The sequence below is a fragment of the Cygnus olor genome, chromosome 2 (assembly GCF_009769625.2).
Source record: "Cygnus olor isolate bCygOlo1 chromosome 2, bCygOlo1.pri.v2, whole genome shotgun sequence".
Classification (NCBI taxonomy): Eukaryota; Metazoa; Chordata; class Aves; order Anseriformes; family Anatidae; genus Cygnus; species Cygnus olor.
Window position 1 is genome coordinate 31,538,301 of NC_049170.1, and position 25,816 is coordinate 31,564,116.

General features: G+C 39.1%; 1 protein-coding gene across 5 annotated transcripts in view; it reads left to right on the forward strand.

The window, feature by feature from the left end:
• BZW2 (basic leucine zipper and W2 domains 2) overlaps positions 1–25,418 on the forward strand; it is a 57,827-nt gene extending 32,409 nt beyond the window's left edge. For all 5 annotated transcript variants that reach the window (XM_040545865.1, XM_040545868.1, XM_040545866.1 and 2 more), the window contains 7 exons: positions 5,194–5,329; positions 9,152–9,261; positions 11,104–11,274; positions 11,723–11,869; positions 16,016–16,154; positions 23,114–23,236; positions 24,961–25,418. In XM_040545865.1, the coding sequence (XP_040401799.1) occupies positions 5,194–5,329; positions 9,152–9,261; positions 11,104–11,274; positions 11,723–11,869; positions 16,016–16,154; positions 23,114–23,236; positions 24,961–24,989 (855 nt within the window). In that variant the 3' untranslated portion in view covers positions 24,990–25,418. The remainder of the gene's footprint in view (positions 1–5,193; positions 5,330–9,151; positions 9,262–11,103; positions 11,275–11,722; positions 11,870–16,015; positions 16,155–23,113; positions 23,237–24,960) is intronic.
• Positions 25,419–25,816: the final 398 nt, after the last annotated feature.

A 25,816-nucleotide genomic window follows, 5' to 3' on the forward strand; every position in this document is an offset into this window, starting at 1 on the left:
GATGCCTCACCACCACCTCCTGTGGCTGAATGAATTTGGCACTTATTTTTGTACATTCTTGTTCATATTGGAAATTATTTTTGCACTTGTGGCCAGCATGCCTATTAACTGATTCTGATTGCTCAATACATCATTCTAAAGACCTAAATTTACCTCTCTCCCCACACAAATCTAATGTTCTTGCTCTTAATTACTATAATCATTGACATGAGAAACGCTGACTCATAGCATTCAAGTTTCAGAGAGTGTTCAGCATATTAAACAAATGCCATGTCAATCCAAACTGCCTCCTCTCTCTCTTGTAACTTGCTTGCTTTTGAATCCTTTCAGTTTTTAAGAATTCACTTTTCACAGCAGTGACTGGATGAGACCATGGTCAATATATAATAATTTGACTCTTCAGCTGAGGAACAAATGCCTTTAATCTGAAGATTAACCATTTGCTAGCTTGAGACAAAGCAGTAATTTGAGGTACAGTTTGGCTGGAGTCCTGAAATCTTGTTTAAAGCTGTTGGGAGCATCCTGGCTATGGCAGCATGGGGCTCATAGTGAGCTTGTTCAGCTTGCAGATTACAAATTTCAATTTTATGTACATACTTTTTGCATGGTTTTCAGCATCTGATCACACACATCTTGTGTGACAAATCACAGGAGTAGGTTTGCACACTGGTCGTAGGTTGGGATTAATTTTTCCACCTGCCCTTCCATTGCCACCCTTAGCTCTGTGCTCTTGTGTAAGTCTTGGTGTGGCTCCTGAGGACCTGGACTTTAAGCATGGGTGCCAGATGCATTCTCTTTGTCAGTATGCACAGTTTATTTGCCAGTGCTGTGGAGGCAGTAGGGAAGAGTCCTTTAATACCCCATATAGCAGAATTAAAAACTGGGAAGGTTGTTGCCCAGATTTGGGCTTATGTTTTGCATGTGCACTGTCATTGCCTTAAACACTTGAGGACTCTTTGTGTTGCCTTCTGCTCGTCCTCTGTTTTTGTGAACCCATACTTCAGGTGTCTGACTTCTGACAACGCTACTGGATTTTTACTTATTTAATGCTTTAATCAATGTGGGCAGTAACGTGTATGAGAGTAGCTGCCTATAAAGAGAGTCACATGATAGATGCATTAATATTTCTAGATGATGTTTCTGCAAGAGTCAGTAGTTCAAAGGTTACTGCAGTTTGGCAGCAGTTAGAAAAGAGTGACTCCTAAATGTTTCACTCTTTTTTTTTTTGGCAGTTTCATTAGGCAGTTAAAGTACTTGGAGGGAAAACCAGCTCTTCTCACAGAAGAAGTCACGCTTTAAAAAAAAAAACAAAAAAAAAACACAAGGCAATAGCAGCAGTTTCATTGTAATGAAGCAGATGGTGTCAGTGGGACTTCTTTTTCAAGAGAGTTTGTCTTAGATGGCAGTATTCATACAAGTATTTGCTTTATGTCTTCTAGTTCATAATTTTATCTTTAGGATGTTGTTATTTCCCAGCACCTTTCCCTTTTGTTGAAAAGCTTCTAGCTTTAAACTATTTTTTCTTAATTCTTATCCCTCAAAATTGTGAATTATTCTTTCTTCCAATGACATAAGTAAACTGTACATCTGAATTTCTACATCTTAATTATCTTGTGCAAGCAATTTCAACAGAAGGCAAAGATGTTTAAGTGCATTTCTCACCTGGTGATTTTTAATATGGTCAGCTTAAATTCATATGAGTACTGCCCAGTGTTCCTGTATAGACCTGTGACAATGTTTTGCAATAACTTACGTAAAACTCTCAGTTCCAAATTTGTGTTCATCTTTCTTATGTAAGTATTTCTGCTCAGGTCAGTCGATGAAGTATGCAGTGTTACTAGCTGTCTGTATCCTAAATGTCTGACTAATATTTTGAGACCAAATATGACAATTCAAAATGGTGACAATTCAGTGCTGCCTACAGTTGTAACAGATTATCAAATACAAAAGCAACAGGCTACTCCAGATAGTGAAGATATAAAAAGACACCTCGCTCCCTGCGTGGATAGAATTCCTTAATTTTCACTATTAAGATCTCCAGATGGCAATAGAAGAGTAGAAACACTGTTTTATTTTATTTTTTACATGCATGTCTTTACTTGTGTATGTATTATATACCTAGAACTTGTGACTGAAAGACTTTTTCGTAGAAGACGAAAATAGCACGGAACAGAACATTAGGTCTGGTCTTGTGCTTATTAGGCATTCTAAACTCCCACTAGAATAGGTGGGAGTTCTTATAACTATGCTAGAAATATAAAATTGTGGGCCAGAGTTGTGCATTTTATGCCTAGAATCAGTCTGTATCTGTAACAAAAGCAGTAATACCAGTGCTTGTCTAACAGCAGGGAAGAATCAGCTTGGAACTTTTTGTGGGTGTTTTCATACTGTTCTGAAATAACTTGGACATTTTGTGACTTCCCTGCAGAGGTTTGTAATAGTGATGGTAAAAGAAGAGCTCTTAAAGCAATCAGCAATAAAAATCAGAAGCAACAGCACTGAACTGAACATTCGGTTCTTTTTGATGGTTTCTAAGGGGGGTTAATTAAAGGTTTTGAGTCTTCCCATCACCCAGTCTCCTCCTAAATTACTTGAAAGTATAGAATAATATCCTAACAGCAGAAAATGGCATGTGCTAATTTGTTAGAGATGCTTTTTGCAAATCATAAAACAAATTATGCTATTTGCACCAGCAGTACTTTAAGCAGCAAGGGACATATAGATGACCTGGTTCCTGCTCAAAAGATACGGCCATGGGTACAGCTCGAGAACATCAAATTCATTGAAAGAGACTTGCAAGAAGCATGTTTCAACAAAAGGGGAAGAGGAGGAGGCTGTGAACTTCATAGGTGCATGATTTCAGACCTTCCAAAACATTTGAACAATTACAGATTTCTCAAAACTAGAGTTGATAAATGTTTGGGTCCTTCTCTTAGGGTCCTTTTGCACCTTGGGATGCATAACTCTCACTTTACAGCTGGATTTACTGGTGCTGTTGCTTTCATGACTGCAATCTGACATAGATGGGTACAACTCAACTCTGTTCATGGTCTGCTCATTACTGACAAAACCCAGTGCAGGTTAGGCCTTAGAAATAAGTCAAGACTTGGTCTATGGTATTCAGGTAGTCAACATGACCACTTTCTACTCAAAATCCGTATCTGTTGCTTGTCTGGGTGCAGAAGGAATGAGCATTAAGTAGGCTTACAAAAATGTAAAGCTGTTTCATCTTTATTAGCAATCTTGGTCTCAGTACTTACAGTAAAGAGCATAAGGTCTAATTCAAAGTTTTTTCTCATACAGACTTCCTTTTGGTACAATATTGTTGATTAAAGCTTGTGTAAGGAAAACTTAAAATCCCTAAGCTTCCAATCAGGCTTTATATTAGGTTTATATTGAAATTCTGTAAAAATGACTTTTGTCTTTACATTAAAGGTGGCACTGGAGTTATTTTACCTGCTCCATTGTATATGCCAGTTGCTACATTTGGAAATACAGCCTAACATTTGTCTCTCATCTATGCATTTAGAAATAATAAATGCATTCATCTGCATCCCGAGTTTTCATCCATTTTTTTAGTTGAGTCACAGTTTGTTGAAATAAAATGACACCTTGAGATTTGATAGTTTGATATTTTTTCTTTTGAGCTAAAACTGCATATTGCAATCATTTGTCTGGAGCCCACTAAAAAGCCAAATGATATGTCTGTGGCTGAATCATTCAGGCTTGTGTAAGCTGTAATTTAAAGCTGATGTTATGTAAGTACTACCGTATGAATGAAAAGAGCTTTTTTCTGGTTTTGTTTGTGGATACAGATCAGAGGTATTCATAAAACTTTGCATGTCTTTTAATAACTTAATTTGTAATCTGGATTTTTTTTAAATGTTGTTACACTTAGAAATATTTACAGTTATTGGTAAGATTCTTGGATATCTTTGAGAAGAGCTCTCACTGTCCATGGGAACAAACAAGTACAGGGGCGTATCTGGTGTCCTATCCCTTTGTATGTGTAGGTATTGCTAATTATGAAATACACTTTATCTGGAAACTGGGTGCAAATTTTCCATTAGAATGAGCTGCTCTGCTTTGATTGCATCTGGTGCTCATTTGGGGAAGGAAATAAAGGTGATGACCACAGGAGACACTTGAATCAAGTGCTGGTAGCTGGAAATGGAAACGAAACTTCCTCTTTAAGTCCAGAAATTCATGCCTGCAGTCTTTTTTTTTTTTTTTCCTTTCCCCCGTCCTTTGCTGTTTAGCTTCCTCTTTCCCATCACCCATATTGTGATTGCTAACAACACATTAAGAAAACATCGTTAATTCTAATGCTTTTGAGAAAAAGTTATTTTGCATAACTTTTTTCTTGCTAAAAAGGAAAAGAGCTGTAATGCTTCAATATACTTTCCAAGTCATTCCTTCTGATGTATGAAATGAAGAAATTTAAAATAGACATAAAACTTAGACTTCAAAATTACACTTTAGAAGATCTGATTATTTACCTTTTAGCACTTAAGATGTAGTGAAATTTGTATTTTTTCCTCAAGCTGTTGTAACTAGGAGTGGGAATGGCCAGGCCTTTGAGCAACTTGTGGTCCTGTCTTTTCTTTGTCAGCTCCACCAAGAAGGTCTGAACTTGAAAATTCTAACTTCAGCCAATAGAAAATCTGGAATAATTGTGCTGTGTTTCCCTCCTCAAAAGGAAAACGGGGAACTTTCTCATCCTATTATTGTTTGTATGAGTAATAGTTTTTGCTAGCTAGAAAAGGAACGGCAGTTGTGTGTGGCTTAGTCCACAATTTGGCGATGTGAATGGGCAGGCTCCTGTCAGCCTGTTGCAATCAGCAAGTCTGTGTTCCTGAACTGAACAGCCCCCGTTAATTTCTGTGGGTGTTAAGCCTTTAACGAGCTTTTTTTTTTTTTTTTTTAACACTTACATACTTTTTTGAAGAAGATGACAGACCTTGTCTGTCTGAGTAAGGCAGTATTCCACATGCTTGTATCCCTATGGAAAGTGAAATTGTAAGTGATCACTGAAAATGGCACTGCCATGTTTCAGGACAGATTTTGATATGAGTGCTACTAATTACAGCAGGAGCTGTTGAGAAATGAATATTAATGGATAGTTTAATTCTTTATCTCTGTTATCACTGCCTATGGCTCAAATGTATCTGTCTTTTCTTGTCTGTCCTGCAGCTCCTGCTGTTTCTTAAAGCCTTCTCTGAAACAGAGCAGACGAAGTTGGCGATGCTCTCTGGGATCCTGTTAGCCAATGGGACTCTTCCTGCTACCATTTTAACAAGCCTCTTCACTGACAATATAGTCAAAGAAGGTAACTTTCTATATGACCTTTTTTCTTACATTAGCTTTAATAGGAGATGTTTTTTACTGCAACATATTTTGTATGCTGGAAGCCTGTAAAAACTGTTAAACAGAAAGCAGGATTTTAAAGCAGAAGCATATACAGATGACAAAGGCCAATGTACTTTCTGAAATATAACAAGAAGGCAGTCAATAGTTAGCAGAATACCAACAAAATAAAAAATAACAACAGAAAAATTAAACCACTTAGTTTTTTTGGATATTATACAGCAAAAACGTAGTATGTCTGGATTCTTGTGATACTATACAAGCATGAAGTGCAACATCTTTTTCTGAGATATGCCTAGTAATGTTTTGGCAAGTGTTGCCAACGTCTTGCCCAATTAAATGTGAATTGGGACAGAGCATATACAGAGCAAGTGGATATTGCAGAAGGGAACAAAATAACTCAAGCCATCAATCTTGCCTTCATACGAGTAATGAGGAGTATTTAATGTGCTTCTTCCATAGACTCATCTTTACGGTATGATGGGTAATAGTTCTTCCACTCTAGAGCATTAGTGCCTTTTTGTGATGAGGGTTTTGGTTTTTTTGTTTGTTTGGGGGGGGGGAGGGGGGGCGGTCTTCGGGTTTTTTTGGAGGGCTTTTATTAGTACTTTATAGCTATCTACCTTGGAATGTTATTTTTCCAGGTGTTCGCCCGACAATATGTTTCTCTGCCAGTTACTGATGACCTGGAATAATAACAAATGCATTGTTAGTGTTGCACAACTTTCATAAATTTTTTTAAAGCTATGTATTAGCTAAAATGTATTCTAACTTTGATTTATTAAAAAAAAAAAAGTATTCTAACTGCACATTATTGTTTGCAGCATGCATTTGTTTTCTAAATGCTGCAGAAAGAGAAGCCACAGCTGCAGTTTTGCTCTGTCATCACACACAACTTTCAGGATCAGAATTAAAGTAGGAGAAAATTCAAACAGAAGTAATAATCCCTGTTTTAGGGTGATGGACTGCAATGTTTTTAAATCAAATTCTGTTCTTAGTTACAGCAACACAAGAGGCATCTGAAAACTCAAATTTATCTAACCAACTTTTTTTTTAATTTAACATTTCAAGAGTGCAATTGTTATGTACAAATGCAATGCTAGAACAAATTTAATTCGTATTATCAATTTATGTTTCTGAGAGCTCTAAACTTTTGTCAGGACCTTACTTACAGTTTCGTTTCTTGGTATATTTGTGTGTGTGTATATACACACTTGTGCATGTATATACAGACAAAATGTACCCATATCACCATTTGAGGAAAAGGTTGTTCAGTCAGTGTTCTGGAAAAGATGTTTTGTGGAAGAATGATTAAAGATGCAAATATAAATGAAACAGAAAAAGGATCAAGGCTTAAAGCAGGTAGATTATATAAGAATATGTCTGATACCTTTCCTTAAATTATGGAGGAAAAAAATGCTGGAGGCAAGTGAAGATAAACTTTTGTAAAATACATGATGAAATGATTAGTTGAGCTGATGGAGTTGTTGGATAAAAACGGGAATTGTGACACGGGCAGAGAAAGGATTGGCTGAAAGAAAGGTAAGGGTAGTTTGTACTGATAGATGATCTGTCAAGTTTGAGGGCAAATATCTTATTGATTTTACGATTACCCCTTTTCAGTGTTCTCATTACTTTTAGAGTGACATATATAAATGGGAAAAAATGTAATCTGGGGATGTCTGACATTTCTAACAGAGACAGAAAAATGTTCATGGTACTGGTGAAGCCTTATCGTCACTCGTGTTGAAAAACTAATGCAAATACAAAGAATAGCTAATGGGGATAATCACTAAAATGAACGGCTGAAGTTGCTGTCTGCCAATAGGGTTGATAGGGGGAGAAAAAGAAAAAGACAAGCTATTGTGAAGGAAAAGACCATGGCAGACAGGAATAGAGTATAGCAACTGACCAGTGATGAATTTGGACTGTAAATTAGAAGTTTTAAAACATGAGGGTAGTGAAGCCTTGGAACAGCCTCCCTCTGATACTGGTTACTGGCTTAAAACTTGTCTTGTTTTAAGATAAATCTTGAGAAAAGGATTTAGGACATAGTTATGGGAGCAGTGCTTGGTGACAAAGACAGTTCCATTCGATCTTGGTCACTATTCCGCTGGTCTGAGGAGGAGGAGTGCTTTTCCGTTGCAGGCATGCTTTTTTTGCACCTGGTCAGCATTTTTGCTATTCCACACTTGCTTTTATGAGGAAGAAGCCTGTGACTTAACAAGCTGCAGTGTGGATCTTACTGACATCTAATAGAAGACGTGTTTCAAGCCAAATTCCGATGTGTGTGCTACCAGGCGCTGCTTACTGAGAGGTTATAGTGATGCTGCAGTGGAGCAATTTTGTTTGCATTACCCTGCTCTCTGATATTAATGGGTTATATTGTCACAGCTTTGTATAAGGATTGTACAGAGCATGTGGGCTGTGAATAATAATTTCTAGCTATAAATGCCTCTGACTTCTTTATCAAGTTCAGCCGCAGCTCTGCAATGCACGTGCACGTTTCAAGTAGGCTGAATGGTGTTTGCAGGTTCAGAGTTACAGGTGTGTGTTATTCTGAGGGCCCCTGTTAGTTGAACTGGCTTGGTCAATTCATGACTGGTCAGCTCATAGCATATATGATCGCTGCATCGTGCTGGTTTCATTTGGAACATGATGCACAATATGTAAAACAAGCCCGAAGTGGTATTTTTAGGTCTCTTTCATGGCATTACGCATCCATAGTTACATATAGTACTTCTCAAAGGATCATGCCTCACAACTAAGCTCTTGAAATAAGGTTGGTGAAACTGTCATAACAGTCAAGATCTGTAATGAGTGTTAATGAAGTTGATGCTGCTTGGGGAATAATTGCTTCCATTTTTGTTTGGTGACTCATTTAGTCAATGTATCCTAGAAATAAAAAGGAATGGGTATCAATTAAGTGGCTAGGAATGACTAAGCTACTTCCCATCAGAAGGAACTGTGTAGATGGAACCACGTAGATCTTAGACTTTTGGGACTGTTTGAAGGCAAAACAGTGGCTGGCTGTACACAGTTGCATATTATCACCACCCTCAGTAGTACTGTAAATGTTGACATAAATGTAGTATGGAGAAACATAACAGGGACCACTTCAGCAGGGAAGAGCTGAGTCTCCAGCTCTGAGACACTGCAGCTCACTTTCAGCTCCTTGCAGCCAAGAAGCTGGAGCAGAGCTGGAAACCTGCAGGTACTGGAAACAGAGTTATTTTGGATTTAATGTAAAAAATAATAAGTTGCCTTGAGGAAGGACTTTTTTCTCCTCAAAATAGTATTTGTGCCTGGGTCTACCAACTTCTAAGTACCTTCTAGGAGGATGGGGTACAATCGGTTGTTACCTTGAAGCTGTGAAGTTATTTAACCCTATCCAGGACTTAAAAAGCCCTTCGATTATACTTTTTATTTCGAGTTATTATTCCTGACTGTCTTTTATTTTGTGCATCTGTTTCCTAGCTGATTTAACACATAATTTTTCCTTTTGCATTAGATTTGGTCTGTAAATTGGGGAGGTAAGAAAAATAATTGCAAGCAAAATCTTTGAACAGTTAAATATAGATGGGTAAATGAGAACGAAAGGATTTTCAAACAGCGTAGCATACTTCAGAAAATTAATACCTCATTAAAGAAAAAAGTGCACTTCAGCTTCACATGTTTGGTCCTGCTGTCATAAATGTATTTTCATTACGTATTAAATTCTTGTAACCATCTCTAATTCATGTTGAAAATTGCTGAAACATGTTTTGTGTATTTTCTCAAACAGGGATTGCAGCCTCTTTTGCTGTAAAACTTTTTAAAGCATGGATGGCAGAGAAAGATGCCAATTCTGTTACCTCTGCTTTAAGAAAAGCCAACCTTGATAAGAGATTGCTAGTAAGTACAATATATTTTCCATAATCCTTATCTCTCCTTGAGGAAAAGAAGGAAATAAAATGCAGGTGGTAGTTTGCTCTAAGCATGTTAACTCCCCCTCAGACTCTCTTAGCATTTTTAAAATATTTTGAATCTCAGCAATATTGTTATGGCTGTGTAGCATTGATACAGGTCCTGGAACACTAAATAACACGTTTCAACATTGTCTCTATTTTTCCTGTGGTTAATGCCTTCTGAAAGGCTGTATACACGGGGGTTGGGAATTAATTAAATGTTTCTTTCTAACAAAACACACCACTAGCAACTGTGCATGAAGGTTTTTATTTTTATTTTTAATGTTTTACTTTTGCAAATAAGAATTGAAGTATAAAGAGTTTGTGTAATCACAAAAGATGAGCATATAGGTTTCCAAACCGACAATGTTTCAATAGTATGGAGGCAGCAGAGTAAGCTAATTCTCCACAGCAGTAGCCATCTGGGTAACATAAATGGGCCTGCAGTGATGACAGCAGAACGAGTAGTAGCAATGCAGAGAAAGCTTTCAGCCTTTTTGACTCAAAACCTGTGTTCTTGGTTTGTAGCAATGGCCTGAGGTGTTCAGTATATATGAATATGGAACAATGTCATATGCCTTTCCCTGCCAGTTTATTTCTGAAGATCAATAGTTTTTTTAATCTTCAAAAAGATTGCTGCGATAATCCGATCAGATGTGCTACATCCTGTGTAGCACTGCCTAGAGAATTTCAGCAGTATTTCCTGTTTCTACTTCAATAATTTATGATTAAGCTAGAATCTTTCAAAAGCAAAGCAGCCTCCCACACTCCTTCATCTCTTCAGTTTGTATTTGACTTCAAGAGTCCAAATCATAAATCATTTGCCACAAAGCTGGGAAATGGGCTAATTACACCATTTATTAGAAGGGAAAAAAGCCAACTGTGTCTTATTTCCATTTTGAACTTCAGTGACTAAAGCTTTCAGCTGTTGGCTCTCATTATGCTGCTATATTAAAGAACTATCAAGTGTCAGATGCTGTTGCTTAGCAGAGATGAGTTGAGGAAAGTTTCTTCTTAATCTGCTTTTCAGTAAACAAGTATACTGATGGTCTGAAGCCTCTTTGGGGGAGGGCGGGGAAGTACTCTCCATTCCACCAGAGTTGCATTGTAAGCAAATACCATTGAACTCATGCTGAGACATGGCATACACTATAGCAATTTTTAAGAAATATATATTTTTTAAGTAGCTGGACTTTGACAAACGATATATTGACAGTTTCTTTGAATTAGAAGCGCCTCCATGAGTTAATGTTAACTCATCCAGCGTACATTGTGGATGTTGTGATTTTTGTTAAGTGATGCGTTAGTGGTAACCATTGCTCAGCAGAGTAGTGATATTTAGGCCAGGGTGCCTGTACCAGGTATGTACTGCTGAGGTAAACGCGTGGAAGCACTGGGAGGGCATGATAAACGTGCTTAGCGTATAATGGCTTTACCATCTGTTCCCTTGCACTTTCCCTGCAAGACTCTCGGAACTTGGAAGGTGCTCAACTGTTTTGAGCACAGTCTTAAGCTCACAGCTGTTCATAAGTATGTGCCCTTAATATGTACCCTTAGTATGTGTAGAAAGGGTGTTAGGCTTTTTTCACAACTGACCATCATTTCTTCCCTCTGCTCTAACTAAACAACAACGGGAATGAAGTGTTGACTTTTCCAGTGTTAATACAAGCAGTAACAGGTGCAGCAACAGGTGATTCCCATTGAACAGTCTTAAAAATTGTTTTCCTTCCATTTTGTCAAGAGCCCTTGTTTGTTATTTATGTAACAGAGAGCTTTCCTGTCTTTTTAGGAACTGTTTCCAGCCAACAGGCAGAATGTGGATCATTTTGCCAAGTATTTTACTGAAGCAGGTTTAAAAGAGCTCTCAGATTTCCTTAGAGTTCAGCAGTCACTGGGGACTCGTAAAGAACTTCAAAAAGAGCTACAAGAACGTCTCTCTCAGGAATGCCCAATTAAGGAGGTAAAGAGTGTTTTACAACTTCGGTTTATATAATCATAGTCAAAGACGTAAATAAAGAATAAGTAGAGAGGAGCAGATACAGACATCTGAAAGATTTCCTCTGTTTTTCTTTAAATTATTTTAATTTATTGATCAACTCACTCTGTGCCTTCAGAAGGCCAAAACAACAAACCACCTTATGGATTTACAAGTGTAATTGACTACATTTTTATGTTCAGTTAGGTTTGATGAGAATGAAGTTCATGTACCTGCATTAACTGTTACTTTGGATGGGAAGGAGAAAACTTGTAGTCAAGTAATAGTAACGTTGCTAAATAAAAACATGGTAAATGCTTCGTTTTTATTCTTGTTCTAAATTTGTTTCTTGTTGTTTCTATACTGCGGTGATGGAGTTGTTACTGGCTGATTGGAAATGTTGCTCAACACAGCATTTTATTTCATGCTCCAGGTAGTACTTTATGTAAAAGAGGAAATGAAAAGAAATGAGCTGCCAGAGCCAGCAGTGATTGGTCTCCTGTGGACCTGTGTAATGAATGCTGTGGAATGGAACAAGAAAGAAGAGCTGGTTGCAGAGCAAGCCCTCAAACATCTAAAGGTGTGTACCTGGGTGACGAGGGAAAGAGCTTGCTGTGAAACAACACATTCTAGAGCTGCCAAGTTCTTACTCGTTAAATCCAGGAGACTTAGTCTTAAGGGCTAACAGTGATACCAAGCACTGCAGTGTCTTGTATGTAGTAGCTCCTCCTTCATTCACAGTAATGCTAAAATGAGGTTCAGATTATTGAATGCTGTACTGTCCCCTGAGGCATACAGTGCAGAAAACCAGGGCAAGCTGAGGTGGTTGTAGCTTGAGTGAGTTCCTTTGCATTATGCTTTCTCAGCGTGCTGAGAGGCTCCTTGCCTGGGGCATAATGCTAAACAAATGCTGAGACTTGAGTCTTTTTAGACCTGACTAGTAAGCCTGCTGGAATTGTCTTTGCAATGTCTTTGCCAGGAGCAAAGAAGTTTTGGGAGCATGGTAAGGCAGCACCTGTGCTGGCTTTGCACAGAGCTGGTTAGATCCTGGCAGGACTGCTGAGCTCTGAACTTGTGAAATGTTTGATGCTGTTGTTGACTGTGGGAGCTGGGTAGCTGCTACTCAGCTAAGAAGACAGGAGCTGACTTGAGAGCCTTTGTGCTGTGTAGTGAGTGTGCACTTTCTAGCCCAGATGCTCTGCTTAGGGATAAGAGAACTAAATCCATAGAAAGCCAGGCGGTGATTTTTTAAGTGATGACAGGTTGCAGTGTCACAGCTACATACTGGTACAAAAGCCCTTGCAACCTTAGGAGGAAAAAAAACCATAATGCAGAATAATCAGAGTCCTTGCGATGGTTAGCATTCCTCAATCAAATCATGAAGGATTGCGCAGTGCAAGACACTTGAACTCAGGACATGGAAAGAAAGGCTTTTCAGTAAACTTAGTCCTTTTCAGCTGGTAAACCATGAGCAAAAAAATACTCCCTCACAGCAAGGACTGCAAAAATTTACCATAAGACAAAAGCAATCAGTACTCTTTTTTTGGTGATAAAATGGATCTTGAGCTTGATCATAATTTCTTTCCTCTTTGTATTGATGCCTTTCCATATTTGAAGTTCCCACATCGGTTTAGCTCCTACTATGACTGTCGTTTCATCTGAATTTAGGTTCCCAAGAGCAACATCAGTCATCCTAGAAACATAGTCACTCGGGATCTTGTGTAGTCTTTGATGGTAAAATTGAATGCCTTGAAGTCTTCTGCAGCTACAGCGACCCAAAAAACAGTAGAAAGATGAGGGAGTTTCCAGAAGGAAGAGAGACATTGTTTTTCTTGTTCTTCTGATGTAGTGATTGATCACATCTCTTTATTTGAGTTGTAACAGAGTATCCATTGAGATTTATCATCTAGTACCGCAGGGCAAATTAACAAATACTTCTTGGAATATTTGAACAGAATACGTTGAAGAGAAACGTATCTGGCTTTGTACAGATACTGTTGACTGGATGCTTAGTCCTACAAGCCTCACTTACCAAGCCATCAGCTATGTGTGTAACACCACTAAATTAGGTAAAGCAACTTACCTGCATAAGATACGCATCTTCATAACTATGTCCAAAGGCTAAAATCAGATAAGTTTGTATGGGGTGTTTACTATTTATACTTACAGGTAGGAGTTTAACAGAAGCGCTAGAAATAGAAGCGTAGATTTTACTAGCTGCTGCTTCTTTACTTGCCATTGTTCAGAAATAAACAGCATTTGTTCCACATTGGTCTTGGATTCCCCTCTTTGGGCTCTAAGCTGACCAAACGTGTGATCCAACTCCAGAAATCAAATTAAGTGTGTTAGCGTGACACACAGCCCTGTTCCCTCCTGTGTGTTGACGTTCCCTGAAACAATTACGGAGTTGCTTTGCCCTGATGGTGTGAATCAGTATGCATATAAATACCTACTTGAAGTGGAACATGCCAGGTGCTGTGATTTATTCTTGTATGGCTGTACCAACAGATAACTCTCATAGTTCTCATAGCACTGACATGTAGGTACCAGGCTCCTGAAGTCATTAGATTCCTTTTAGTAAGCTGTGTGCAATGGACCCCTAAAAAGAAATACCAGGGTGCAGTAAACACGTGGCTGTCATGTGTGCCATCTGTACAGCAGGACTGGTAAGTCCTGAACTGAGGAGGAGATGTGGAAAGCTGTTAAACCCTGAATCTTACAGGGTAAGCTCCTCAGCCTTCCAGTAACCTCACAGCTACGCGAGGACTTGACCCCTAGGCCACCTCCAATTTGGCCCCCTCCTCATGGATGGGGAGAATCCTCTAGACAGTTCTCACTGCAAGCAAGGCTGTGGTGTCAGCTTTGTGCCACTGGAGCTGCTGACCTGTTGCAACATAACCTGAGGCAAATGGAAAATAATGCAGCTTTTCTTGGCCAGCAATGAGAGGAGTCTAATTTTATGGTTCCTCAGTCATTTAGACACTTGTGAAACTTACAATTGTAAGTCTGTACCAGTTAATGAGCGAGAGGAATGTGCCGGTCAGCTTGGCGATATGGGGATCTCTTATTTCTAAACTGAAAAGTTAAGGGCTTTTTTAATAAATTACTTAACACAGAGGCAGCTGCACATCACAGACCTGTGGATGGGATTGGGTTCTGCTGATACTACTAAATAGACATAAACTGCAGTGTATATTGCCCTGCCTCCCTACAACTTGACTAGGTAACAGCTGGATATTTACAGGGCCAAAGAGGAGAAAAGGATGAATCTTGCTACCCAAAGCCTCCCAATTTTTGCAGAGTAAAAAGTAAATTGTTTCTGAAAAATGTATGTATACCTTCCTGAAGTGGAAAAACTCAACTTAGTGTTTAGCAGTGTTGTAGTCTTTTTTTTATAGTTAGTTTGTAAGATAGTTTCTTCCAAAAGTAATTATACTGGCTGCCTGGCTAGCTGCTCTTACTAGTTACTGTATGATTTCTTGCTCTCTAAGTTAATAGCTGATAAAGGTTGTTCTAGAACATCTTTTGAAAAATAATTCAGATTTTGCTCTTTTTTTCATGTGTTTCCATTGTTTTTTTTCTGTGGATCACATTGAGTAAGATCCTCAGGATTTAGCCCCTTGTAAAGATGTCCTGAAGCGTATTTTTGAACATTGGTATCACTGCTGCTGAAGGTGCTCAGTTACCTGACTGCATCGGTCGGGAGCCCTAGTCACACAGGTTTAACACCGTTACGTCAAGCCACTGCAACTCCAGCTGGTAAAAGCTAAGCGGTGTTATTGAAAACAAAGAAAGGCTGAACTGATCAATGCAAGAACAATTTAAATAGTAATGTTAACATGTACTTATGGCCGGGGTTCTGAAGATCATGGGTATTCTTTCTTCCCTTCAGCTCTGAAAAATGCTTTTAATATTATCTTAAATTTAAGATTGCAGCCTTAGCTGGACTCATTACAGGCTAAGAAAGGAAATTGGAAAGAGAGATGGATATAAACACTGTCATTTTTTAAGGAAAGAGTGAATCAGATTTGATCCTTTAACGTAATTTTTAATTTTAAGATCTGAAATAATAGAAAGTGCATAAAGTGAAAAATATTTTCTTATATTTTATTATATTAATAAACTCCAGGAAAAGATGATGAAACTTACAGCTGTTGTCTTATCAGAATCTCATTAGCACTTAGTGCCATGTTTTGACAACCTTTGCTTTGGTAAACAGCAATGTTTTCGTGATAGTTTGATGGTGATGATAAAAAATAATGACACTTGAACACAGTTAAACGGGAATAATTGAATTTCCCTGAGACTTCTGAAACCCCTGGGAAACCGGAGATTTGTATTTTTATGTGCTTCATCCTTGGATATCTTACATAATGATCATCAGTAAAGTGTTATTCCTTAATCTACATGCTGTATGCTGTCTTGTGAAATGTACAAACACCAGTACTTAATGATGTGGACTTTATAAATTCATTTTACAAAATTCAGTATCTAAAAGTAGTACTGAAATTTAGTTTAGAGCATGCAGCACATCTTACAAATGCTCACTGATATTTATACGTGCACTGTATGTATTTAGGTAAATGTATTGGCAGGTAAATCTAAGGTTTCAGTGAAACATTTTCAGGGATGAAATTCATGATGCGTACAATTAAGAAGTCATGTTTATTTTATTTTCACTATACTGATATGCATTTTGCTTTTTTTTTGTGTGTCCTCCTTTCAGCAATATGCCCCTCTGCTTGCTGTCTTCAGCACTCAAGGCCAGTCAGAGCTGATCCTTCTCCAGAAGGTGCAGGAGTACTGTTATGACAACATCCACTTCATGAAAGCCTTTCAGAAGATAGTGGTACTCTTTTATAAAGGTAAAAGTCTATAGCCACTGTCATATACTGTGCATGGACATCGGACCTGGCATTGACTTGACCATGTTGAACTAAGTTATTAAGCACGTTATGGGCATTTATTACAGGCAGGGTTGGACTGTAGCTCTTTTGTAGGGAGACCTTAATTTTGAACTCTCAAACCATTCTCCAGTGGCATAGTCTCTCTATGCCAACTGCTCACCTATGATGTGTTAGGAAATGGATGTTCTCTAGATAACTGCATATGCAAAAATATGTTTGAACTGAACTCTGAAATACTTCATGCTTTGTTAGTTCAAAGGAGTGTGTGGCAACAGAAGTCAAACCAAGCCCTTCTTTCTCTGTTTGTCCTACAGGACTTGAGCAGGATCTAAGCAGTATCCACAGTCTGAGGGGATTTTTGTCCTTGTATATTACCAGGTCCGCAAAGAAATCTCTATACATTTCTGACAGCTTTAAAAAACAAATTAGAGTTTAGTTTTTGAAAAACTTGAAAGTGCAAACCATCTTGGCAGAAAGATTTTTCAATTTTTTTTTGTTTTTGGGTGTTTGTGGTGATTTTGCCCTGCTGGGCAGCTGAGCTCCACCATAGCTGTTTTCTCAGCCACAGGGGAACTGCTGCTCCATGCCTGGAGCACCTCCTGCCCTCCTGCTGCACTGACCTTGGGGCTGCAGGGCTGCTTCTCACTCCTCTCTCCCAGCTGCTGTAGCAGAGCAGTCCTTTCCCAGCTTTTATTGCCCAGCGTGACATCAGGTGGCATGGAATATCCCTTCGGTCGGTTTAGGTCAGCTGCCCTGGTGATGTCCCCTCCCCACCTCTTGCCCACCCCCAGCCTACTGGCTCTGGGGGCAGGGGGGTTGGAGGAGGTCGTGGTGCTGTGCCAGCACTGCTCAGCAATACACATATACTGGTGAGAGATCAGTGCTGTTTTAGCTACAAATGCAGAGCACAACACTAATATGGGCTGCTGCAGGGAAAGTTAACTCCATCCCAGCCAGACCCAGTACAGTGTTATTCCCCCTCCGCGAGAATGGAGCTCTTCTTACTTTATTTATTCTCCTTTTTTCTTTCTTGACAGTTTCTTGCAGATGCCACAGTTTGACAGATTTATTTTTTTTTATTGTGAAGTAGACTTCTTAGCAAGTTTATTCAGATCAGGTTGTCATAGAGACTAATGGTCTTGCAGTGTGTGCAATGGGTGAGTGCCAAACCGTTTGTTCTGACATTCTTGCTATAAATAGGTGAAGGAGAAAAATCAGCAGGAGCAGAAGCCCAGTACCGACCTCTGTTCACCCTGTGGTGTCCAGGTGCACGTTCAAGTCAAACGAGTTCAAACTGATAAAAATAATTTCATGGCTTCAAATTTGAAGCAAGTGAATCAGACGGATTTATTTCCATCCTTCTGTCGATATACTGTGGCTTCAGTGATTAAATGAAAAAGCAGTACACCTAGTGGTCCCTTATCTTTACAAATTATAGAATTTGAAGGCACATTAATGACTGAGGAAAAACCTGACAGTGCAACCTGCAACAAGCACTGTATTGAGTTTCCTGTGGAAAAGGAAAATTCACTTTGCACATGGCATTGTAACAGCTGCACACTTGGACGATAAGTGATGGTTAAAACAAATAGTTTTGTATAGGATTCCTTTCAAAGTTTTTTGTAAGTTCACTGCTGCATTAGCCTGCAAGAATAACCCTGACAGTCCAAGAACTTAAAAACAAAATACTAATGGGCACATTAAACGTAAGGTGCTGCAAAAATCCAGTTCCCACGTACTCTGCTTACCCCACAAGACCTTGTTCTGGCTCTGGAGACGTACATGGGCAGGCTAGTTAGGAAGGATGGGAAGACCTTAGCCTCAGCACTACAGGTGTCACAATATCCCGTAATGTCTAGAAGAACGTTAGGAGCCATGGCCCATCCATGAAAGTGCACTGCAGCAAGTATAGAGTGTCCAGAATGTGCAATATTCAGAGTGCACGTGCCCGTATCTGTCTCGAGTGTCTCGGGCAGGCGTGCCAGAGCACCTCATGCTCTGTCATATGATGCAGTCATGAGGCAGCACAGCTGCCAGCCCTTCCTGCCCCCATTTAGGCTGAAGCTGTGTTTGCCCGTTTGACAAATGTACTGTTGCCTACCATCAATTGCAAGCCCGATGTTACAGCCAGTAGTAGGAGGACCCCTTTGAGCCTGGGCATGGTAAGGAGGTTATTAGCTCCATCCATTTAAGGCAGCTTTGGTGTCAGAATGTGTCCATCAGGTGAGGGTGTGCTTCTGCATTAACCAGGAAAGATTCTGGGAGCATTAGTCCTCCCATTCCTGTTTTTCCCACGTGATCCTTATTATCACACTTGAGCTGCTTGTGAGTTTGGTTTCTCTAGAGGAAGATATGAGCCTGAAATGGGGACTGAGTGCTGTCTGCCTCGGCTTCATTTCAGTGCTGGTAGATCTCACCTTCCTCCCCAGCTCATACCTCTCTACTAGAAACAAGCCATCCAGTCCTTTTAGAGACACATGCTTTATCACAATTTCTTTGCTGATGACAGTGTATCTTATGTTTCTTATTAGTCAAGGAGAACAGCCCCCAAAAGCTATTAATGGCTATGTTGGCAGTGAGGGAACAGCAGATGCTTGTATTCCCCTTTCTGTTGTGCTTCATCTGTAACTCACATAGGATTTGGAGAGGTTTCAGGGTACCTAGAGACAAATACAGGCATCTGGATATCTGTGGATGGGCAGTCAGAAATGCAGCTATTTACCAGCAGGCATGTGGACTGCTTATTGCTTGTTACTCATCATGAGGGAGTGTTTCCTGGGCATGAAGATGATTATCAGTGATGTGATTGTCACCCATGCTTTGACAAGTTTAGTTTAACATCTTGCGTTTAAATCCTTCCCGTTTTCACATCATAAAATAGCCCTTGGATTACTTTCCTAGGAATTAGCTGGAAACGTCTGAATATATCAGTTGGAGTGGTTGGTTCATTACTATCTAGAAGGCCTGAAAACCTGTGGTGTTTTTAATTGTTCTGAAATCTGTCCCATCTCTAAACAATGTGGAATACAGTATTTTTACCGGTTTGTAGGTATAATCTACAAAAGCAGTTCTGCAGTTGGTTAAAGCTTGTTGACATTATTATATCTTTGTGCTCCTGGTAGCGTATAGAGGAAAATAACCTGTCCTGTTCTGTACTAATCCCTGGCTGTGACATTGCTTCTCTGGTTACCACTTAAAGCCAGTGCACTGTAATCAGTGTTTAAGCCAAGCTTAAAGAGCACAGCTACAGGATCAGAAATCTGCGCAGAAAAATTGCATATCTCTTATACAAAATAGCCCAGGCTCTATGCCAATATGACCTAAAGCCTTTGCGGTTAATGAGGAAAAAAATAGATGACATTTGATCTACAAAGGGTGCCCCAATACCACGCTAAAAACAATGGAATTTTTCTATTTTCTTTTTTACCTAAAAAATAAAAATAAAAACATCTGCTATTCTTACTGAATATAATTGTGTAGAAGAGTAGTGGTCCTTGATATTCTTTTAAAAATGGCTAGAACTACACTTAATCATAAACTGTCTTCTTACTGCATTTTGACCTGTATTCTAAAGGACAGATGCAGAGTAAGAATGACTGAATTTTTACTGAATGACACCTAAATTTGCCAGCTCCTCTGCTAGTTGTGCAGGCACTGTAAGACTTGTGCTGGTGTTTGTCCATTCAATGTTGTAACATTTCTGTTAATTGTAGTTGAAATAAGCATTGCTGTTACTGGATTGCATTTTACGTATATAGTATTCACTTGCGGAATCTCCTTTCTTTTAGTTTGTGTCCAACTTGGACATTTCTTGTGTGAAATCTTGACACTATTGAAATTAATAACCATTCATGAGGATCAGAATTTCATCCTCTGAACAACGAACAGGCACAAAGTGTCTGTGTACCTTTGCATTAAAAGTTGAGTCAGTGTTTACAAAATAACGGGGGGGAGGGAAATCTCATGTGCATGTGGAATAGTACTGCTGTCAACTGTAGCACAATGAGACCTCAGAGATGCTCTCCTGCAGTATGGAGGTCTCGTAACCAGAAGATGCAGACTGTCTTCTCAAACAGTAGGAATCTTGCGCTTACAAGAACTGAATCTTCAAGTTCTGCTTGACAATCAGGTTTTGGTGGTTTTCTGTTCTTGATAAAATCCAATTATCTTTAAATGATCTTCAGTATTCAAGTACCTTCTTTTGGTACTGGATGCAAAATCTTCCCAGGAAAAAAATAAATCATAAAGACCATAATTGTACTGTGGGTGACATTCCCCATACTGAAAGAGCTCTTGCCCTAAGGCTCTGTCCTCCCAGCTGAGTTGTCTGCAGTAGAGTTGAGCTGAAATTTGCAGATTGATTGACTGTGCTGGCAACTGACAGCGTATGCTTTTGTCTTTACCACCGATGGCTATGCAGTTTGAGTTAAAAGCAGAAGCGTGTTCGCGCTGGGTGATTTAGTACAAAGCTGAGACCTAAACTTCGAGTAACATTCCAGTTAACCCTGCAGTAAAGAAATTGGGCTCTTCAGAGTCTGTGCCTTGCAACCTCTCTCTTTCAAGACAGATGTCCCTGGAGGCTCTCGCAGTGGGTGGCTTGAGTGGAGGGTGGCTGCACCTGCAGGAAAACCGTCTCTTGGGCTGACATCACCTGGGACTGCAGTGAAAATGATGCGCACATGCCCACAAACCACAGAGTTCAGCTTCAGCAGTTAAAATATACCTATAATCAAGTTTAATGAGAAATAACTCATAGATGATACAGCTATATGAGTTTATATAAATGAGTCATTCCCTTCTTCCTTCTGTCCCCTCCAGTGTTCCTGTTGCTTCAAAGCAACCTAGGGGTATGATTAACTACACCCTGTCCTGCTTGATTGCTAAATTGAGCATCTCTGTGCTGACAGGAGAATATCATCTCTCATGAGCACTGGAGGCATGAATGTAGTTCAGATAATATTGCTCAGAAATGAAAGGAGAGTTGCAGTTGTCCTTTTTGCAGTTGAAAGCGTTTTTTCTTCTCTGTTGGTGTAGGAGGCTTATTGCTATGGAGTTATATACAGGCAAATTCCTCATCCACCCAACTCGAGAATGTTTTAATCTTCGGGCACGTTGTGAGATTGCATACTGCTATTACCAGATTTAGGGTTGCGGGTGGAGAGAGGTAAGTTTCCCCTTCCTCTTTGGCAACAAACCCACCAAGTTTATAGGCTGCAAATCAAGAAAATGATTGACATACAAGGATGAAATTCCAGCTTCATGAGACTGCACGTGAAATATATTTTAAGCTCGGTAAATGAAAATCCTGAATTATTAAATGCTGTAATGCTTTTGAGGTGCTGCTACAGACTACTGACAAGTATTTAATGCAAAGTGAAACCTGTTTCTTAGCTCCAGTGCTTCTTTTACTTTTGAGGAAAAAATTCACTGGGGGGTGTCAGGATTTCTGAAAGATAACAGCTTTGTGTTGCTTGTAGAGTTCTCTCAGCACAACTTACATGTACTGAAAAACAACATACAGCCAGAGCAGTCTTGCTTTCCCTGTGTTTTCAGCTTATTGTCAATTGCAGCAAACTGGTTTTAGTTTGAAAAAGTGTCTGAGTGACAAGGTAACTTAAAGTCACATGCACTCACTGAATTCCAAATTTTCAGGGAGATGTTTTGCATTCAGTTACTATGGGATGTCTTGGGGTAGTTTTGATTAAGTTCAGACGTATCCCAGGTTGCCTCCATCTGTTTATTATTCAACAGCATATGTGAAGTGTGTCTACTCTGTCTGGTTTGATCAGATGCATTTGATCAGGTGTCTTATTTCAGTTTGCCGCCTTCTCTTCACTGCCACATCTGCTGTGACCTTTAGGCTGTGGCAGAAGGTGATGTTCGGGGTTCCCACTTCAGCAAGTGAATGCCAAATCGGCGGGACAACACCAAGGAGTTCAAGGCAGCAGAAAAGCACTCAACATAAATGTGTTGATTTTGCAGAGCAAGGGAGGGTAGTGTGTTCAAAGACAAGAAGAATGGAAATTTTAATGAGATGCAGAAAGCTGTCTTTAGTCTTTTTATAGAACAAATACAGTTTGATTTTTGTTCTTTCCTCCTGCATTATGTAACTGCCAAAATGCCATTGTGGATCCCAGATTTTGCCTCCGCAGCCGTCAATTACTGAGATATTTGGCTTGGCTGGATCACAGAAGCTTTGTTCCTGGGGCTAGAGGTCTGTTGCTAGACCTAAATTTGCATCTGTTGGAAACAATAAGTGTCCTTGCTGTTTATTAGGATTTCTTTATTCTGAATTTTACTCAACCTCATGCTCCCTCAGACAGTTATTTTGTTCTTGATACTTGACAGAAAAATGTCAGCTGTGCTGTCCATCTGAGCAGTTCCCTTAAAATGGGTGGTCTGAATGAATGGTGGTCTTAATTTTTTTTAGCTAAAAGCAATATAAAACGTTTATGGAAAAATGTCCAAAAGTCCCTATTAGCTCTCCTTTAAGTGCAATCAGGGTGTCTGTCACTTCAGATTTCTAGAACCATGCACAGTTCTGTGATCTAACCGCAAGAAAAAGCATAATATTTCTTCTTGTGGTAACTTCTAAGATGTGTAGATGGATTTTTAATCAACCATCTTACATGGTGTATTTAAAGCAGATGAATAGAGAACTTCCCTTTGTGAAAGCACAATATTCGGTACTTTATTTTACATCTAACACATTTCATTGCATCTGGGATCGCTAATATGCATGAGATACTCTGTCGTTATAGCCTAATATAGTTAATGCAAAACTTGTTCCATTGTGACCATGTTAACTTATTTTATGCTGCCTTTAAAAAACAAAACCAGGCACTATCTTTCTTTCCCCTGTCTTTTAACCTCTAAAAAGTACAACGATTTCATACAAATACTGATCTGTATTTCAGCCGATGTTCTGAGTGAAGAAGCTATCCTCAAGTGGTATAAAGAAGCACATGTTGCTAAAGGCAAAAGTGTTTTTCTTGACCAGATGAAGAAATTCGTGGAGTGGCTGCAAAACGCTGAAGAAGGTATGGATTCATTTAAAGAAATGTGTCAGTCTCTTTGCAAATTCAAATGTGTTTCTTTTCAGATTTTAGTTGTACAAGGCACATGAAGTCTACAGACTTGGAATAAAAGACAGCAGGTTTGGCTGCTCCAAATTATGTACAGTCATGCCCAAGCCTAATAACACTTGCTGCTTCTTAATCTAAAGTGTCCTTATTAATTCCTTAAGTCATCAGGTACCACCTGTCAGTAGATACATTCTTAAAGCTTCTGCAGGAAGGATAAAATAATTGGGAACATCTACACAGCTAAACAACAGTGCAGGTGTAGCATGTGCTGACATCATTGTGCTATCTCGCTGTAGGTAGCGCTGATGACAGCACAATGACCTTGGTGTTAGCATATGCAAGCTGATAGTTTTCTATATTGATACCTCTTTTTCTGTTATCTTTACTGACCAAATGAACGTAGCATAAGCCTGTCTGTGCCACCGCAGTTGAAATTCATTCTATGTGAACGCTTAGGCTGAGATATGTGGTCTGTATTTGCTGTGTTAAAATGGTTACTGGGGAGGGGAACTGGTTTCTTTGGTCCATAACTTTGTTGTTATTTGTACTGTACAAATAGGCTATCACTTTTGCCAAGCTCACATCCTTCAAAAAGGAAGTCCGTGTCAAAGTCCATATCAGATGGGATGATCAATCAATGTATAATAGCTAGGGATATAATTCTTAGTGTTAATTTGCATCCCTGTAATGTCAATACTTTTAGTAGGAATGTAGTAATGCTAAGGAGCAGGTAAGTCTTTGTAGCAATTCTAATGTATATGTAGAAAAACAAAAATGATAGCTCCTTTCACACTGTAGACTAGCAATCTTGGTCTAATTAAACACGTTTACACCCTCTAATCTTCTGCTTGTAAGCCTGTTTCCCTTTTTCACTCTTTTCTGCATGTCCTCTCTCTCAGATTTCCTTAATTACAAAGTCCAGTACCACTGAAGACGAAGTATTGCTGTTAGAATATGCAGATCGTGTTAGATCAGATTTCTCAGAGCAAACGTTATATTCGTGTCAACAAGCCCTTTCCTGTCAGGTGAACACCAAGACAGAAATGCAATATGATGCAAAGTAGTTTTAGGTGACAAAAACGCTGTGCATGTTCCTAAATTACTTTTTAATGTTATACTGTACAAATCATTAAAAAAAAAAATCATGTTTGTACTGATTTCATACCTGCTGTAGAGTAATAGGCTGCATGATGATCGTGACTGATATTTGCAGAGCAAATAGTTAAAAGGGTGCTTCCTGGATAATAGCAGTACAGCCTACTCAGAGATTAGAAGAGCAAGCAAATGATGCTGATTCTTAATTAAACTCAGCTCGGATATGCATTGGTTGGCTCTGCAGATGAGGACCAGAATCATTCATAGCAACCTAGAGTCGTAGAATATCCTGAGTTGGAAGGGATGCACAATGACCATCAAGTCCAACTCCTAGTAACATAACTAGTGAGAGATCCCTAAACTAAGGACTACCCTGTGGAGTGTAACAGTGTAGATCTTCGTCTTCTGAAGCTGTGCATTGCTTTCTGGTTTACTCTGTTTAATCTGTCAGCCCTTCCTAGGAGGTACTAGGTGTGATGAAAATTTTCATTGGAATTTTGGAAGGATATTTTTTTTATTTTTAAAGAACTGCATCCCTGTCCTTGTGCAAACTGCATAAAATGTTTTACTTTCTTCTCTTCTAGAGTCGGAGTCTGAAGGGGAAGAAAACTAAGATGGTTTAACAAAGCACAGTCTCAATCTAGGTTAATGCCAAATGCGCTTGGGAATGCCGTACTGTTCAAGCAAAGAGGCTTTACTTCAGTGTCATACAGAAAACTATAGGCTAGGCTTTCCTTTTGTTTAGAAGAATAAAGGTTTTTAATGGAGCCCTGAGGCATTAGATGCTTTACTTGGGACTCTACCTCTGGTTCATTGTACACTAACTTAGGCAAAGACATTCAGCAAGGAGCCATATAGGAAAAGTGAAATGAAATACTTATGGACTCCTTTTTATTAACGGTCTTTTTCAGGTACTATGGTATATGAACACTCCAATTTCTGTTTATAGAACTGTTTGGTCTGTGTTTGTAGCTCAATATTGGCTTGTGTATGTGATTTGACACCACCACATTTTTTTTGAATAAATTGCTTTTGTATCTTAGTCTTGTGGTGTTAGTGTGTGTGTTAGAGATTTGGTTTGCCACTAAGTTTTTATGATTCTTCGAGTGAAAATTACACAAGAATGGCAAGAGGCTGTTTTCACACTTCTTACTCACAAAATGAACATCAATACTTAATAGGGATCAATGGACAGATTAGTGAGATTCCATAGCAAAGGCTAACGGATTCAATTACTTACAAAAATGTACGGAAACAAATCCACAGAGTCCCAGTTTTGCATGTACAAAATTCATGTAAATGATAAGTAGATTAATATGTCTTTCTCCATTCAGACTACGCTCTATGGGGATGGTTAAGTTTTGCAAGAAAAAAAGCATTCATTTTAGAAGCATTAACTTCAAACCATGCATGATGTGAAGTCTGAAGTGTTTTTATACC